Source organism: Malus domestica, chromosome 03 (genome assembly GCF_042453785.1).
Source record: "Malus domestica chromosome 03, GDT2T_hap1".
Lineage (NCBI taxonomy): Eukaryota > Viridiplantae > Streptophyta > Magnoliopsida > Rosales > Rosaceae > Malus > Malus domestica.
In genome coordinates this window covers 31,162,811-31,179,554 of record NC_091663.1, presented here as the reverse complement: position 1 = coordinate 31,179,554, position 16,744 = coordinate 31,162,811, and the positions used below count along the sequence as shown (strand labels likewise).

Genomic DNA, 16,744 nt, shown 5'->3' with positions numbered 1-16,744 from the left:
TCTTTCAGATAGTAGTCTATTTGTCAAAATTGATGGTGGAGACATAATCCTTTTATTGTTGTATGTTGATGACATAATTCTCACTGGTTCAAACTCAGTTAAAATACAGTCTGTAATCGATGATCTTACTGGTGTGTTTGATCTCAAAGATATGGGGCGGTTAACCTACTTTTTGGGGCTGCATATACAGTATCGAGATGACGGTTCCTTGTTTATATCACAGACTAAATATGCTAAGGATGTGTTACAAAAGGCAGGCATGGAGAAATGCAAGTTTACTTCAACACCATCTAAGCCTCATACTCAAATTCTTGCTGGTGAAGGAACAATGTTGTCAGATCCGAGTCACTATAGAAGCATAGTTGGGGCTCTTCAATACCTAACTTTTACTCGGCCTGATATAGCCCATTCGGTGAACATGGTTTGTTAATTCATGGCACAACCAACTGATTTACATATGTTTCTGGTCAAAAGAATCTTGCGATATATACAAGGCACTATTGGCTATGGCTTACAGTATACAAAAAGCAAGGACTTCAATATAACTGCTTATTCTGACTCAGATTGGGCAGCCGATATCAACACCAGAAGATCCATTACAGGTTTTGTTGTGTATCTTGGGACAAATCCAATTTCTTGGCAGTCTAAAAAGCAATCCACAGTCTCTAGAAGCTCTACAGAGGCAGAGTACAAGGCATTAGCACACTGTGCAGCTGATGTGTTTTGGATCCGCTCAGTATTTAAGGATATTCATCAATACATATCAGTCCCACCATCCTTATACTGTGATAACCTCTCAGCATTGGCTTTAAGCTCAAATCCGGTTTTTCACTCCAAGATCAAACATCTTGACACCGATTATCACTTTGTGCGTGAGAAGGTCCAGAAAGGAGATCTTATGGTTCACTATATTCCGATAGAGGATCAGGTCGCTGATGTATTCACCAAGGGATTGCATAGTCCAATATTTCAAAAACATTGCAAAACCCTTGGCTTGGGAGTTGATTCTACAACAAACTCAGCTTCGGTAGCTCAGCTCAGTTTGAGGGGGGAGTAATAACCATATAGTCATACTGATTCATGTAACTATATTGGTTAATCAAGTGGTTTGAGTTGGTTAGAAGAAAGTTGTTAGAAAGGGTAATTGAGTCATTCTGTATTGAAACGTTAGCTATTATAAATAGCTGTTGTAACTTCCATTTGTGGTATTGCATTTCATATGTTCTTCAGAATATACAGAGCTTTCTTCTTCTTCTTTTCATCATTCTTTCTGCTATTGTTCTATAATATTAGTATATCATAATATTCTAGGTTAATATGTGGCACGACCGACCAACGCTCCCGTCCTTAATGTTTGTAGTGATTTCGGTGAGTCGGATGAATTGGCCGTCGGTATAAGCATCGCGCTCAAGAGATATAATTATGTTGACGCCAATAAGAAAGTTGGAGAAATTATAGGTTAACAGAGTGGCAGAATGCGTTAACGCAAAGATGACAAGGAGGAATGGAAGCTACACATCACCCTCCCCCTCTCCTCGCCTTCGGCTTTGTGTCATCCCCAATCCTCTTTCCTTCCAATGCCTTCTACCTCGTCTCCACTCGCCCCCTCTTCATCGTTGACGTCGTTTTTCCCGGCCTCTTCTACTTCCGCCACGATCGTGTACTGTCGGGTGGCCTTCAATTGGCAAATGTGATTCGGAATACATATTTTCTAAAGCTGATATAAAAAACGATTTACTAAACCCTTCACAGCTTTGCCCCAAAGATGGTTGAGAGGAGTTTTTTTTTTTTTTTTTAAATACAATGACGTATTTACACCAAGAGAGGTTTGGGGTAATCCACGCAATGAGCCCTATAACAATATGGTATCAAACTCACACTCACGGGAGTTAAACCAAAGATCTTTTACTTAGAAATGAAAATAAATATCATTGGTAGCTTCGTATATATTGAAGAAGCAGGCAGCCACGTTTCTATTCATAGGAAGAGTGGGTTACCTTAGCTACTTAGCTTGAGTGTGGAATGTAATATTTTGGTTGGTGTGTGGCGTTTGATTAGGTTTATCTGGTGGAAGCTGAAGAAAAGAGGATGTGATGAAGATCGATCTTATAGTTAATAACGGCTTCCTAACAAGTTTATACGATAAGAACCCATGCTAATAACGGTTCCTTAACTGGTTTACACGAGAGTGACACGCGAGTAACCTGTTTTGTCATATTAAGAAAAAAAGTTATTTTGATGATTTTAATTTTTTACTGAAAAACTTACTATAAAATACAAGAGCCATAGTGTATATGTATATATTGTATATTAAATATGTATTATCGTATTATTATTCTATATAAATTTAAAAAATTCAAGTTTTATTTATTTTTATATTTTTAAAGTATACTAAAGGCAAAGAGTGTGATAAAAAAAATTATAAAACAAATTAAAAATAAAAATATCAAGTAATTTAAAAATACCAAACACATTAAAAAATTATAATAATTAATTTACAAGTGCAAAAAATGTGAAGAAATATGCAAACGCTCATGATCGCATCCTTTGCACTTTGAGGATGAGTACATCGTCATTTGAATTTTTAAAACCATTCAAACCCTCATGAAACGCAACTCCCTTCATTTTGCATATCGTTGAACATTTGATATTTTGTAATAATCTACTAATGCTTTTTATGTGACAAGAGGTATGCATATACTAATTTAGTATTATGTTTTCCATTTTTTTGGATGAAATTATGTTTTTAATTATTTATTGGTTTAAAATATATTTCTTTAATGGGTAACATGTTGGATCATATTACCTAATAATATTAATATAGGTTGATTTTGGGTTGGGTCATATTACCCGTTTACTTTAATGGGTGTTACACGACATGACCTGTTAATATATTGGGTATGTCACAAAAATGACATGAACACGAAAAACACGATACGAATGTGAGGTCTAACGACGGTGCCATACGATTATTGAAATCTACTATTTTATTTAATTATTAAGTCGTTCAAATTTACTTCATAAAAAATAAAACATAAGTTGTTCAAATTTGATGCTTATTAGAAACTTCTGAATCTAAATTCAGAGTATGGCTTTAATTCTACGCATCATTCAGTCATACGGATGTTTTAGATGTCAAATTTGATTCCCACTGTGACTCGCCCGCTTATTCTTTATAGCAGTTGTACTGGACTACCATCAATACCACACAAAAGAAAAACCGCAATAAATTTACATGAAATCAAGACCATGTCACCAAGCTCTCTCTTCAATCTATACACATTGTTATAATTAATTTGAAGATGACAACAATTAATTGAGAGAAAGAAAGGTGAAGATGAATTTGTAGGGACAGTACGTTGAATATTCAGACACGGTCTGACGGATCCTACTAATCAACATTGATGTTGTTTTCAACTTGATCAAATATGCGATAATAAAAATTTCTGAAAATATGAGTACATCCCTTGAAATTCAATTTTCTTTAATTAAAACTCATCATGATAAATTTCTCTAACAAAAACCCAATGACTAGTCTCCAACTAAGCAATATCCATAATTAAGTTTGACTTGGCAAAATTTGTATTTTTGAATGTCTAAATTACCCCTAGTAACACTTACTTTGGGCCTCTCACTTACTATCTCCATTTATTTTACATTATTTCATTCAATTAAATGTTCAAATATTTACATGATACCAATGTTCCTTATATAGTTGTTTTCACATGATGCTAACAGGTAAATTAGTATATCCAACAAATATAAAAAAAAGTTAATTTATTCAAAATTATCAATATTTTAAATGTAACATGGGTAAATTATTTTGCACAACATATATATAACAATATAAGTTCCTAGTAAATTATGTAATGATATATGTAAAATAATTTACCTACAAAATAAATAAATATTTTTTATTCAAAATTAATTAAATACCAATATTTTGCAAAAAAAAAAATATATAAAACAGTTTACCTACATGCAAAATAATTTACCTACAAAATAAAAGAATGTCGATTGATTGCACACTCTGTATAATAATAACAAAATGTGGCTAGTACATATGTAATATCACATGAAAAATAATTTACCTACAAAATAAATAAATGTTTTTTGCCAATTGATTCAAATTAATTAATTACACATTATTTTACATAAAAATATAGATAAATTATTTGTACGCATATATATAATTTTAACAAAATGTGTCTAATACATACATGCAAAATAATTTACCTACAATGATTGTCAAACAAATAAAAGAAACGAAATATATGATGGTAAGAGAAGTATAAAGTAGATAATTTTATAATAATAAGGCACTTATTTCTCACAATTATGGTGGATAATTAAATTCATTAACATAATTAGAGTGTTGTGGCACAATTGTAAATAGTTTGAAAATAATACGTATTTATTTGTTTACATGGCAGTCTACTTCAAATTTGGGTTTTATTTGAATGTTTAAAATGAAATGAGTTTTTGTCAAGGAAATAAGTGTTGCATGGATTTATATCTAAAGAACCCTAAAAATTTGAACTTCTTCAGGTTTCCGAAAGAACAATGATTGGCTCCTCCTCCTCAATTCAGCTAGTGGTTTAATCACATAACTTTATGTTTATGATCAGAATCGTTCATATAATAAATGATTTTGTAAAGCTCATCTCTACAAAAAAAAATTAATTAAAACTAAGGTTGTTTAGTCAATCAATTGTAGCAAATAGATAAACAGTTCGTAATTTTGAATACTTTTACCTAATTCGTCCATTTGTTTTTATACAGTTCAATAATAAACAATCTCATATATAATTAATTTTTTTATAGAAATGATCTGTAACGGTTCCAAAGTTATTGCTTCAACACAGTAGATGTACCAAGAAAACAAGTCTAACCAAAACGTCAATTCCTCATTTCCAATAGGCTCTGATCAAGTCCTCCTCCAAACAGAATTATCTTCATTTGAATCGGTAAAAGGACTGCTGATTAAAGCACTTTAAAAGATTGAACTGATCTTCACTCGAGAAACATAGTTCTGATTAAAGCACTTTCAGAATTATCTTAGTGTTCACAATTTGATCTGCAAAGCTACCCAAAAACAAAATTTGTTAGAAATGGTTGTCTCACCAAAGCAGCTCCAATTCCTTCTTCTGTCGTTTCAATTATTTTCTTGTGTATCTCCATTATCTTTCAACTTCTCCACCTTTCCAAATGGCATCAAAAACTTATCTCTCGAGGGAGACGCTTACATCGATGGCAAATATCTTCGACTTACCAAAAGCGCTGTTGACGACGTACAGAACCAAAGTGTAGGTCGAGCCACCTACAGCCAACCCTTCCTCCTCCGAGACAAGGTCACGGGAAAGCTTGCCGATTTCACAACAAACTTCACATTTGTCATCGATTCCAGAGGCAAGACACCCTATGCGGACGGATTCGCCTTCTTTTTGGCGCCAAATGGATCCTTACTCAACAAGACAATAGGCAGAGGCGGCAGTCTAGGACTCCCCGTGGACACTTCTCCCGACGTGTCAAAAATTCAGTACCCTTTCTGGGCGGTGGAACTTGATATCTACCGGAATAATGTGACATCTGTGGAAGATCCTGCCGGAGATCATGTCGGAGTAGACATCAACTCTGTGAAGTCTAAGATGACCGAATCGTGGAATGGTAGTATTACAAACGGACGAGTCAATAGTGTTGGGATTAGTTATGATTCTTCATCAAAGCATGTTGGTATTGTTTTCACAAGTTATGTGAAAGATGTTCAAGTTATGAAGTATATGGATTGCAGGGTTGATTTGAATGAAATCCTCCAGGGTTGGGTCGTTGTTGGGTTCTCCGCCGCAACAGGTTCTCTGACTGCTGTGGACAAGATCCAATCATGGAGTTTTAATTCGTTTCAACTGCGTGAAGAGAATGAAACGAAGAACACGCCAGTGGTTCCTGAGCCGAGCCCCATTGTTGATCCCAAGTCAGGAAATGGGGTCAACGTAGGACTAATTGTTGGTTTGGGTGCTGGTGGGATTGCTTTCTTGGTTGGTGGGTTGGGTTTGGTTTGGTTTTTGATTTGGAAGAAGAGGGCAGGTAGTTCAAAAGATGGAATGGTTAACGACTGGATCGATGAGGAGTTCCAAAAGGGAACAGGCCCCAAGAAGTTTTCGTACAGAACATTGGCTAGATCAACAAGTAATTTTGATGAAAGAGAGAAGCTTGGAGAGGGAGGATTTGGTGGAGTTTATCGAGGCTTCATAAAAGACTTGAACGCGTATGTTGCTGTTAAGAGGGTATCAAGCAGGTCTAGACAGGGGATGAAGGAGTATGCAGCAGAAGTAAGGATCATCAGCCGGCTAAGGCATCGGAATCTGGTGCAACTCATTGGTTGGTGCCATGAAAAAAGAGAACTCTTACTTGTGTATGAGTTCATGTCCAACGGCAGCTTGGATTCCCATTTGTTCAAAGGGAAAACCTTGTTAGATTGGGAGGCAAGAAACAAAATTGTTCAAGGCTTGGCATCTGGGTTGTTGTATCTACACGAAGAATGGGAACAATGTGTGCTGCACAGGGATATCAAATCCAGCAATATCATGTTGGACTCAAATTTAAACGCAAAACTTGGGGATTTTGGGTTAGCTCGGCTTGTTGACCATGGAAAACAATCACAAACAACAGTTCTGGCCGGAACTATGGGCTACATGGCTCCTGAATGTCTTACCACAGGAAAGGCTAGCAAGGAAACAGATGTCTACAGCTTTGGAGTTGTTGCCTTGGAGATAGCTTGTGGGCGAAAACCCATTGATCCCAATTTGGAAAGTAGTGAAAGGAATATGGCGGAGTGGGTTTGGGAGCTTTATGGACAAGGGAAAGTCATTGAAGCAACTGACCCTAAATTGTGTGGAGAGTTTGATGAGAAACAAATGGAATGTTTGTTGGTTGTTGGGTTGTGGTGTGTTCATCCGGATTACACTATCAGGCCTTCGATACAACAAACGATTCAAGTGCTTAATTTTGAAGTTCCATTACCTATTCTCCCGTCGAAGATGCCGGTGGCTAGCTACTCTTCACCTCCGGTAACATTGTCAATTTTGTCTGCTGATACTACAGATTTGGAAAGAGGTGAAACTGATTCTTCAGGCTATCGTTACAACACCAACTCCTCACAGTTCACCCAATCTTCTGCATCAAATTCTTCTTCATCAGCACACTTTAGTACACAAAATAAATTTTAATGAATAATCCTGGTCTACGTATATACAAATATTTTTTAGTTTTTTGTATTTGATTATGTTGTATATGCACTGGAACTAGATAAACTAGAAGAACTAGAGTGTGGACTAGCTCGAGTCTATTGTCCAAGCTGACTATTTTTGAAATAAATAAAAAAATAGAACAAAAAGATTAGCAGAAAATCCAACTTTCAATTCTGAATGCTAATTGCTAACCATTTCCATGTTTCAAGCACTTCAATGAGTTTATTCATCTTCCATATTGTACAAATTTTCTATCCAAAATGCATTTGCCCGGACTATTCGTTAACTTTGGCCCCATCAACAGTGGTGTAACCATAATTTTCAAATAATGGGGTCATAATATCAACCAAAAAGCTTCATTGGGTCATTTTGTAGAGCACCTAGTAGGCACCTGCAAATTCCTGCCAACATATGCCAAAATTTTATGTCAACATATGTCGACGACTACTATTACTTGTACAAGCTTGTCGAGGATGGATGTAGGATACTCTGGAGTAATGTTGAAGACTTTCAAGGCTTTTCAACTAAAACATTTCATACAAGAAGAGAAAAAGAAGACAAATAAGATAGAAGAAAATAGAAGTAGAAAGATGACGTCGTAATTTAGTTTGCCTTAGTTGTTTGTTGCGGTCAAATACAATATACAAGCAAATATACATAGAGTTTTTAAAGTTAGTGGGGTCAAAGACAACCAATGACTACATGCTGGCTCTGCCACTGCCCATCAACCAGTGGCAGATCCAGAAATATTCTTCATAGGATATGATGTATAGGATATGATGTAGAAGCTCTCAAATATATTTTTTTGTACAGACAATACTGGAGGAGGGTAGGTTCAAACTTTGAAACTCGCGTGCAAAGTTGAATCCAATTAAACCATAAACTTCTTGTAACTAAAAGAGGTTTTGGAGTATTAGTTAAGTAAACTTAATTAAAGGGAACGACTGCAGTCTTTTTCATTAGCATCATTATTTTTGTTTAAGATGAAAGAAGCACTCAAATAAGGATTAAGCTTTCAAATTAATGTTTGAGTTTAATGCCTTCAAACTAATAGTTGTCCTTGAATCAACCTCCTCTTTGAGGCGTTGAATCGAACCAGTTGCAGACTTTCTCCAAGTTGAAAGAAAAGATCAATTCAACTGAGCAATTAAATGGGAGAAGAAGAGGGTGATGGAGTAGGCGCGACAGCCTGCCCTGGCCCATGTATGCGTCCGGCACTGCCGTCAACCACACAAACAAAACAAAGCAATAAATATCAAAATGTGAAATGTACAAGATACATAATACAATCACCTTGTCATCTTCAAGATATTGCGGTAGGGATGATAATTTAAACTGTTAAACTCGATAACCGTCCGAATAGAACGGATTTGGATATGAAAATTTGGGTATATTTTGAATTTGGAGAAAAACCGTAAATATTATTCGGTTATGGTTATAATGATCCTTGATTCGTATCCGACTTGAATAATATATAATATAATAGTATTATAATATATATATATATATATATATATATATATATGTGTGTGTGTGTATCCATTATTCATATGTGTGTACATTCATTATTTATCGAATCCATTACCTTGAGAATACAAAAGTTGCATTGTGAGAGTTGCATTTTATGAGGAAATTCAAAAGTTTTGAATCAAAATCAATGAGAATTCAATGGTGCTAAAGATATTACAAATCAGCCAATTACATCATCAATGTTTTAAATTCAATACTTTAATTTGTATACTCTACAAAATCAGTTCATTGAATCATTTTACACATCAAATGTGTAACGACGAAATTAATATATCCTAACTTATAATGTGTCAATTGAACGAATATATTTTTTTGTTTGACGAAGATGGATATAACCGTTAGTCGGTGATGAATCTGTTACCCAGTGGGTATGGTTATGGATAATCTCCGATCGGTAATTTGTGGTTATGGATATGATTGATTTTCGTGGTTATGGAGATGGATATAACATTTTTATCCCCAAACCGAACCGTTGCTATCCCTAAATTGCAGTCTCCTCTCCTATTCATGTTTTTGTTTTAAAGTGGTTTGGACATGTGAAACGAAAATCTACAGTTGCTTTGGTTAGAAAATATGATTATGAAATATAGACTCAGGGCAAAATGGGTAGAGAAAAACCTATGAAGAATGGGAGAGAGATTCTAAGAAAAGACAAGAAGTACTTGGAGCTAACAAAACTTGGGGCAAAACTTAGTGCAGTAGCGAGCATTTTAAGATTCATACAACATGATACACTTAGTGAGATAAAGCTTTATTGTTGTTGTTGTAACAAAGGATAGGAAAATCTACATTAAATTTATCTAAATTATGGGGGAGGGGAAGATTTGAACTTAGGATATAATAGGTTAAAGAGGAATGCTCTATCCATCACAGCAACCCACCTTAACAATATGAGAAAATCTTATTAATATGAAACAAGAGAAGTGGCACCTAGTCAAGCTGACATAAACTCTACCCTTCAAAACAATCTCCTCTCCCAGCCCATCTGATAAGTAGCGTTTTCTGGAACCTTGATTCACCCCTTTTTTTATTGATATATCGTGTTTTATTCTTCGAGGTCGTACACACATACACATACACAAAGATGTTGTGCTAGGATAGCACCAAAACTTATGGAACCAACTCTTGATAACCCACAGGAAATATATCAAATGAAAAGCAAGAACAAAATATTAAAGACACCAAGATTTTAACGAGGTTCCTCAAGAGTCAGTGTAACTGGAGTACGTTCTCGGAGCAGTAGGAGCTCACCCAATAATCCACTATCAACCAAATGGGAGTTTACAAAGTGTTGGCAATCTCACAACCCAAATAACCCAATACACCCAATAACTCTCACACTCTAAAGAAACAAATAGAGAAAGAAATGTAGTGATTAATTTCTTCTCTATACAAAGCTCAAAGCTATTACAACAATAACACTTTGATGGAGTGAGAACTATCCAATGAAAGGAACAACAACTCCTTCTCTGAAAATGGTACTGCAGCAGTACCTTCTTTCTCTCCCTCTCTTCTCTTTGGCTCTCTCTTTTTTCTGCTCTCTATTTTCTTCTCTTCACAACAAAAGCAGCAATTGCTGCTAAATCATTCATTCAAGTCACCCCGTGACTTCCCACATGGACCAAAGAAAACTTTAGACAAAATCACTTTTCTTTTCCCCAAAACAAGGAAACATAATCATGTTGTCCTTTCCCCTTTTTTTTTTTCTTTTGGTTTGTTTATTAGGAAAGGTGATGGCCACTTGGCCAAGTTCCGAAAACGCCATGATAAGCCAACCAACACAATTGACCCAAAAAAATCACTCCCAAACACTAGCAAGAGAACAACTCATGCCGAGCCAAATGCTCCAAAACTCCTACTGCTCAACGCCTTCTTTATATAGGCAAAATGTGAGCCAAGTTCAAGCAATGAACAAACTTGGCTACACCAACAACCTTAGTCAACATATCAGCGGGGTTGTCTTTAGTTGGAATCTTCTGGAGAATGATTTCCCCTTCACCAACAATTTCACGAACAAAGTGATAACGCACATCTATGTGCTTGGTCCTCGCATGATGAACCTGATACTTAGCCAAATAAATGGCACTCTAACTATCACAATGTACCTCCACCTGTTTCTGATCAACCCCCAAATCTCTAATCAGCCCATGTATCCAAATGGCCTCCTTTATAGCTTCAGCAACTGCCATATATTCAGCATCTGTAGTAGACAAGGCAACAGACGACTGCAAAATGGACCTCCAACAAACTGGTCCTTTAGCCATAGTAAACACATAGCCTGTAGTAGACTTCCTTCCATCCAGATCACCTGCATAATCTGAATCAACATAACCAACTGCAAAATGACCAATACCAGAGTCATCTCTCTCAAAGCATAAACCAACATCTCGAGTACCATGGAGATACCTCAATATCCACTTAGCTGCTTGCCAATGCTCTTTACCTGGATTATGCATATATCGACTCACCATGCCAACTGCATGAGCAATATCCGGTCTAGAGCATACCATTGCATACATCAAACTACCAACCAAATTTGCATATGGTATATTTTTCATTTGCAGCTTCTCTTTATCAGTTTTAGGACATTGTAGAGAACTCAATTTAAAATGAGGAGCCAAAGGGGTACTAACCGGTTTGGTTGAATCATGAACTCCAAACCTTCGAATCAACTTCTCAAGGTATTGTCTTTGATTCAAACTGACCAAACCCTTCTCTCTATCTCTAGTGATCTCCATGCCAAGGATCTTCTTTGCTTCACCAAGATCCTTCATCTCAAACTCATTCTTCATTTGTTTCTTCAATTTCTCAATCTCTTCAACATTCTTTGAGGCAATCAACATATCATCAACATATATCAATAAATAAATGAAAGACCCATCTTGCAACTTCTTGAAGTATACACAATGATCATATTGACTTCTAGAATAATTTTGGCCTCTCATAAATTTATCAAACCTCAAATACCATTGCCTTGGAGATTGCTTCAAGCCATAAAGCGATTTCTTCAACTTGCAAAACAAATTTTCCTTCCCTTTCACTATATACCCATCCGGTTGACACATATAGATCTCTTCATTCAAATCACCATGTAGGAAAGCCGTCTTCACATCAAGTTGCACAAGCTCAAGATCATACTGTGCAACAAGAGCTAACATAATGCGAATTGAGGAGTGTTTCACAACCGGAGAAAAGATTTCATTGTAGTCAATGCCCTCCTTTTGTGCATACCCTTTAGCAACTAATCTTGCTTTGAATCTCACATTGCTTTTCTCATCAGCATCTTCCTTCTTGGCATACACCCATTTGCAACCGATAGCTTTCTTGCCCTTAGGCAATTTAGCTAACTCCCAAGTCTTGTTCTTCAAGAGAGAATTCATCTCATCACCCATGGCATTGCACCACCTCTCCTTTTCTTCACTCTCAATAGCTTCCTCAAAATTAGATGGAATCTCATCAGTGATAATAGGAAGAGCAAAAGAAACATAGTCACTATACCGAGCTGGCTTGGTAATTTGTCTCTTTCCTCTATTCTTGGCAATAGACTCTTGAGGTGAAACTTCCTCTTCAACTTGAATAGAATCTTCAAGTTCAACTTCTTCAACATCCTCATGGTCTCCAACTTCTTCACTTGTAGTGGCTTCGACATCAGCGGAAATAGGATTTGAAGTACCAGAGGCAACTTTCTCAAGCTCCACCTGTTGGACATCTTTCACATTCTTCTCAGAGACTTTGTACATACTTTCTTCATCAAATGTCACATCTCTGCTGATTACAAGTTTTTTCATCTCTGGGCACCACAACCTGTAACCTTTGACACCACTACTAAAACCAAGAAAGATAGCCTTTTTGGCTCTAGGATCAAGTTTATTTTCAGTCACATGAAAATAAGCAGGTGAACCAAAAATACGGATATAGTCATAATCAGAAGAAGGTTTTCCAGTCCATACCTCCATTGGTGTTTTACCCTGAATAGCAGCTGAGGGTAACCGGTTGATGATGTGACATGCATAATTAACTGCCTCTGCCCAAAACGACTTGCTCAAACCCGACTGAGACAACATGCATCTAACCTTCTCAAGCAAGGTTCGATTCAATCTTTCTGCAACTCCATTTTGTTGTGGAGTTCCCTGAACACTGAAATGTCTCACAACTCCTTCCTCTTTGCAAACTTTAAAGAAAGGATCGGATGTGTATTCACCACCATTATCCGATATCAAAATCTTAATCTTTCTCCCAGTTTGGTTCTCAACCATTTTCTTCCAACCCAAGAAAATGCACAACACCTCACTCTTGTGCTTCATAGTGTAGACCCAAGACCTTCTTGAATAATCATCAACAAAGGTCACGAACCAATGTCTACCACTCAAAGAAGGAGTCTTTGTAGGACCCCAAACATCTGAATGCACATAATCAAGAATGCCCTTCGTCTGATGTACCGCAGTACCAAACTTCACTCTAGTTTGCTTCCCCAAGACACAATGCTCGCATAAATCAAGCTTACAAGTCGTGGCACCTTTTAGAAGACCTTTTGTTCACAAGCCCTTGTAGAGCTTTCTCACCGGCATGGCCTAATCTCATATGCCACAATCTAGTAGTATCTGAATCAGATGTGCCCATATTTTCAGAGACTACAGATGCTTCACCTGTCACAGTGCTTCCCTGCAATAAATACAAATGGCCACATCTAGGAGCTTTCATCACAACAAGTGCACCATAAGTAACTTTCAATGTCTGTCCATCTGAATGAAACCTGAAACCCTTGGATTCCAAAGTACCCAAAGAAATAAGATTTTTCTTCAAATTCGGTACATACCGAACACCTGTCAACTCTTTAACCGTGCCATCATGCAACTTCAAACGAACTGTACCAATCCCTTTTGTTGTGCAAGGATTGTCATCTCCCATGAACACAACGCCACCATCAAACTCTTTCAAGCTTGAAAACCAATCCTTGTGAGGAGTCATATGATGAGTACAACCCGTATCCAACACCCACTTAGTAGCACAATCAAATGATGAGGAAGTGGTTAAAGCAAAATCAAAAAAATCTGTTTCAACCTCAGCAACATTAGCTTCAGAACTTTCTTTGCCTTTAGTCTTCAATTTAGGACAATCTTTCTTCCAATAGCCCTTATTATGACAAAAGGCACATTCATCCTTTTCCAAAGGTTTTCTACCTTTAGAGTTTCCTCTAGGTCGAGACTGTGATTTTTTCCTGCTAGAAGATGACCTCCTCTCCGATGATCTACCTCTAACAAATAAAGCTTCAGAGGTACTATCATGATTTTTATCTCTATGCCTCATTTCATAATTCATCAAGGCATTTGACACATCTTCAAATTTCACAGTTTCTTTACCATGCATAATAGTGGTAACAAAATGCTCATAAGAGTCCGGCAAGGAATTCAACAATATTAAGGCCTTATCTTCATCCTTAATATCCTCATCTAAATTTAACAAGTCGGCAATCAACTTATTAAAAGCATCAAGATGTCTAATCATTTTTGTACTTTCTTTGTATTGGAAGCGGTAGAGTTTTTTCTTCAAGTGTAGCCGGTTCTCTGCACTCTTCGTCATATACTTGTCTTCCAATTTTTGCCACAACACACTTGCTACCGTCTCCCGCATCACAAAATACTTCTGAGTTTTTGCAAGGCACAACCGAATTGAAGAGCAAGCCCACAAATTTAATTCTCCCATTCCGACTTCGACATAGCTTCCGGCTTTTCTCCCAAAGCGGCAAGTAGATCTTGTTAAGCCAACACATCTTTGACCTCACATTGCCACATCCCGAAGTTGTTTGTGCCATCAAACTTTTCAACTTCGAACTTTGCATTTTGCACCGTAGTTCTTGCAAACCCGGAGGTGCTTCCAAAAGGATTCTCATCTTGCCCGTCTGACATCTTTGGCAACTAGACAGTACCCAAGAGCAACTAGTGCTCTGATACCAATTGTTGTGCTAGGATAGCACCAAACCTTATGGAACTAACTCTTGATAACCCACAGGAAATATATCAAATGAAAAGCAAGAACAAAATATTAAAGACACCAAGATTTTAACGAGGTTCCTCAACAGTCAGTGTAACTGGAGTACGTCCTCGGAGCAGTAGGAGCTCACCCAATAATCCACTATCAACCAAATGGGAGTTTACAAAGTGTTGGCAATCTCACAACCCAAATAACCCAATACACCCAATAACTCTCATACTCTAAAGAAACAAATAGAGAAAGAAATATAGTAATTAATTTCTTCTCTATACAAAGCTCAAAGTTATTACAACAATAACACTTTGATGGAGTGAGAACTATCCAATGAAAGGAACAACAACTCATTCTCTGAAAATGGTACTGCAGCAGTACCTTCTTTCTCTCCCTCTCTTCTCTTTGGCTCTCCCTTTTTTATGCTCTCTATTTTCTTCTCTTCACAACAAAAGCAGTAATTGCTGCTAAATCATTCATTCAAGTCACCCCGTGACTTCCCACATGGACCAAAGAAAACTTTAGACAAAATCACTTTTCTTTTCCCCAAAACAAGGAAACATAATCATGTTGTCCTTTCCCCTTTTTTTTTTCTTTTGGTTTGTTTATTAGGAAAGGTGATGACCACTTGGCCACAATTCAACAAAAGATTGCTAGCTTGCAATTGTCATACAAACTTTTAATTTGGTTCAAACACCTCTGAACTTTCAATTGGTGCAGATGTCCCCCCGACTGTTAGTTTTGTCCATTTTTTTCCGTCAAATTGAAGGTTATTTTTGTCAGAATATGCTGCAGATGTTATTTTTGCAATTGTCATATGAACTTTTAAATTTTTAATGTGGTTTTATGTGCTTACTGTATTTATACATGCCAATGGCACGGATGAGTCGAACAAAAACCAGAACTACTGTTATTATCAAATATATATACAGAATATGGATGAGCAGCCATACTGCACAACAAAAATGGATCCTCAATCAGTTAGGATGCGTTTGGTACGTGGGACGGGATGGGACGGAACGGGAAAAGGCGTTCCGTCTCACGTTTGGCACGCCTAAAATGAGTGGAACAAGCTGTTCAGCGGGACAAATTTTGGATCATTTTTTGTTCCACCTCCACCCCCAGAACAAGTTGTTCCACGGATGTGGAACACAAATTTTTAACATTTTAACACAAAATTACCCCGTCTTTTTCATTATTTACACCATCTATATCCTAAAAACAAACCCTACCTTTCTCAGCCACTGCTCTCTCTTCCCGTAAGACCTCCATTCTCTGCCGCTGCTCTCTCTTCCTCCTCATCTTTTTCCGCAGCCGTCGACTGCACCTAGCCAGCACGCAACAGCTACTGTCGCACTGCAGATCTTCTCCCGTAGCCGTCGACTGCCTCATCTTCTCCCATAGCCGTCGACTGCACCCAGCCAGCACGCAGCAGCTACTGTCGCACTGCAAATCGACCCAGGTTGCGATTGATAGCTTGTTGAATCTCATTTTTTTACTTTAATTGATGAATCTTTTCTGATTCAATTTTTTTGTGTGGTCGTTTTGTTTCATTCTTTTGCGTTTGGTTTGAAAATTTTCTGGGTTTAATTAATTGGGGTTTGCTTTTTTATCTTTTGTTGCTGATTTGGGTTGTGTTAATTACTGGGTTTTGTTAATTATCAGATTTGTTAGTATTCTAATAGCTCACAATTTACTTAATATGGAGAAACAACAGATATTATTACAAATTGTAACAGAAAGTTCAGTGTCTTGACTCTAGTCTGTGCTTTATAAAATGTTTAGTTTTTTCATGCAACAATATCGCAGAATCCAGTGCCAAATGAAATTGATAATATAATTAACCTGATGGGAGATAATTCCTCAGGGAAATGAGATAAATCCAGGGTTATCCTTTTGATGACTGGGTAGCGAACTCCATTAATAAAGCAGAAAATAGCAATAGAACTGCAACAAATAAGTCCATGGTTTAAGACATATCACAC

General features: G+C 36.9%; 1 protein-coding gene across 1 annotated transcript; it reads left to right on the top strand.

Moving 5' to 3' along the window:
• Positions 1-4,808: 4,808 nt before the first annotated feature.
• LOC103430754 (L-type lectin-domain containing receptor kinase IX.1-like) lies at positions 4,809-7,406 on the top strand. Its single transcript, XM_008368902.4, has one exon. It carries the CDS (start codon positions 5,112-5,114, stop codon positions 7,224-7,226), a length of 2,115 nt encoding a protein of 704 aa, XP_008367124.3. The 5' UTR covers positions 4,809-5,111; the 3' UTR covers positions 7,227-7,406.
• The last annotated feature ends 9,338 nt before the right edge of the window (positions 7,407-16,744 follow it).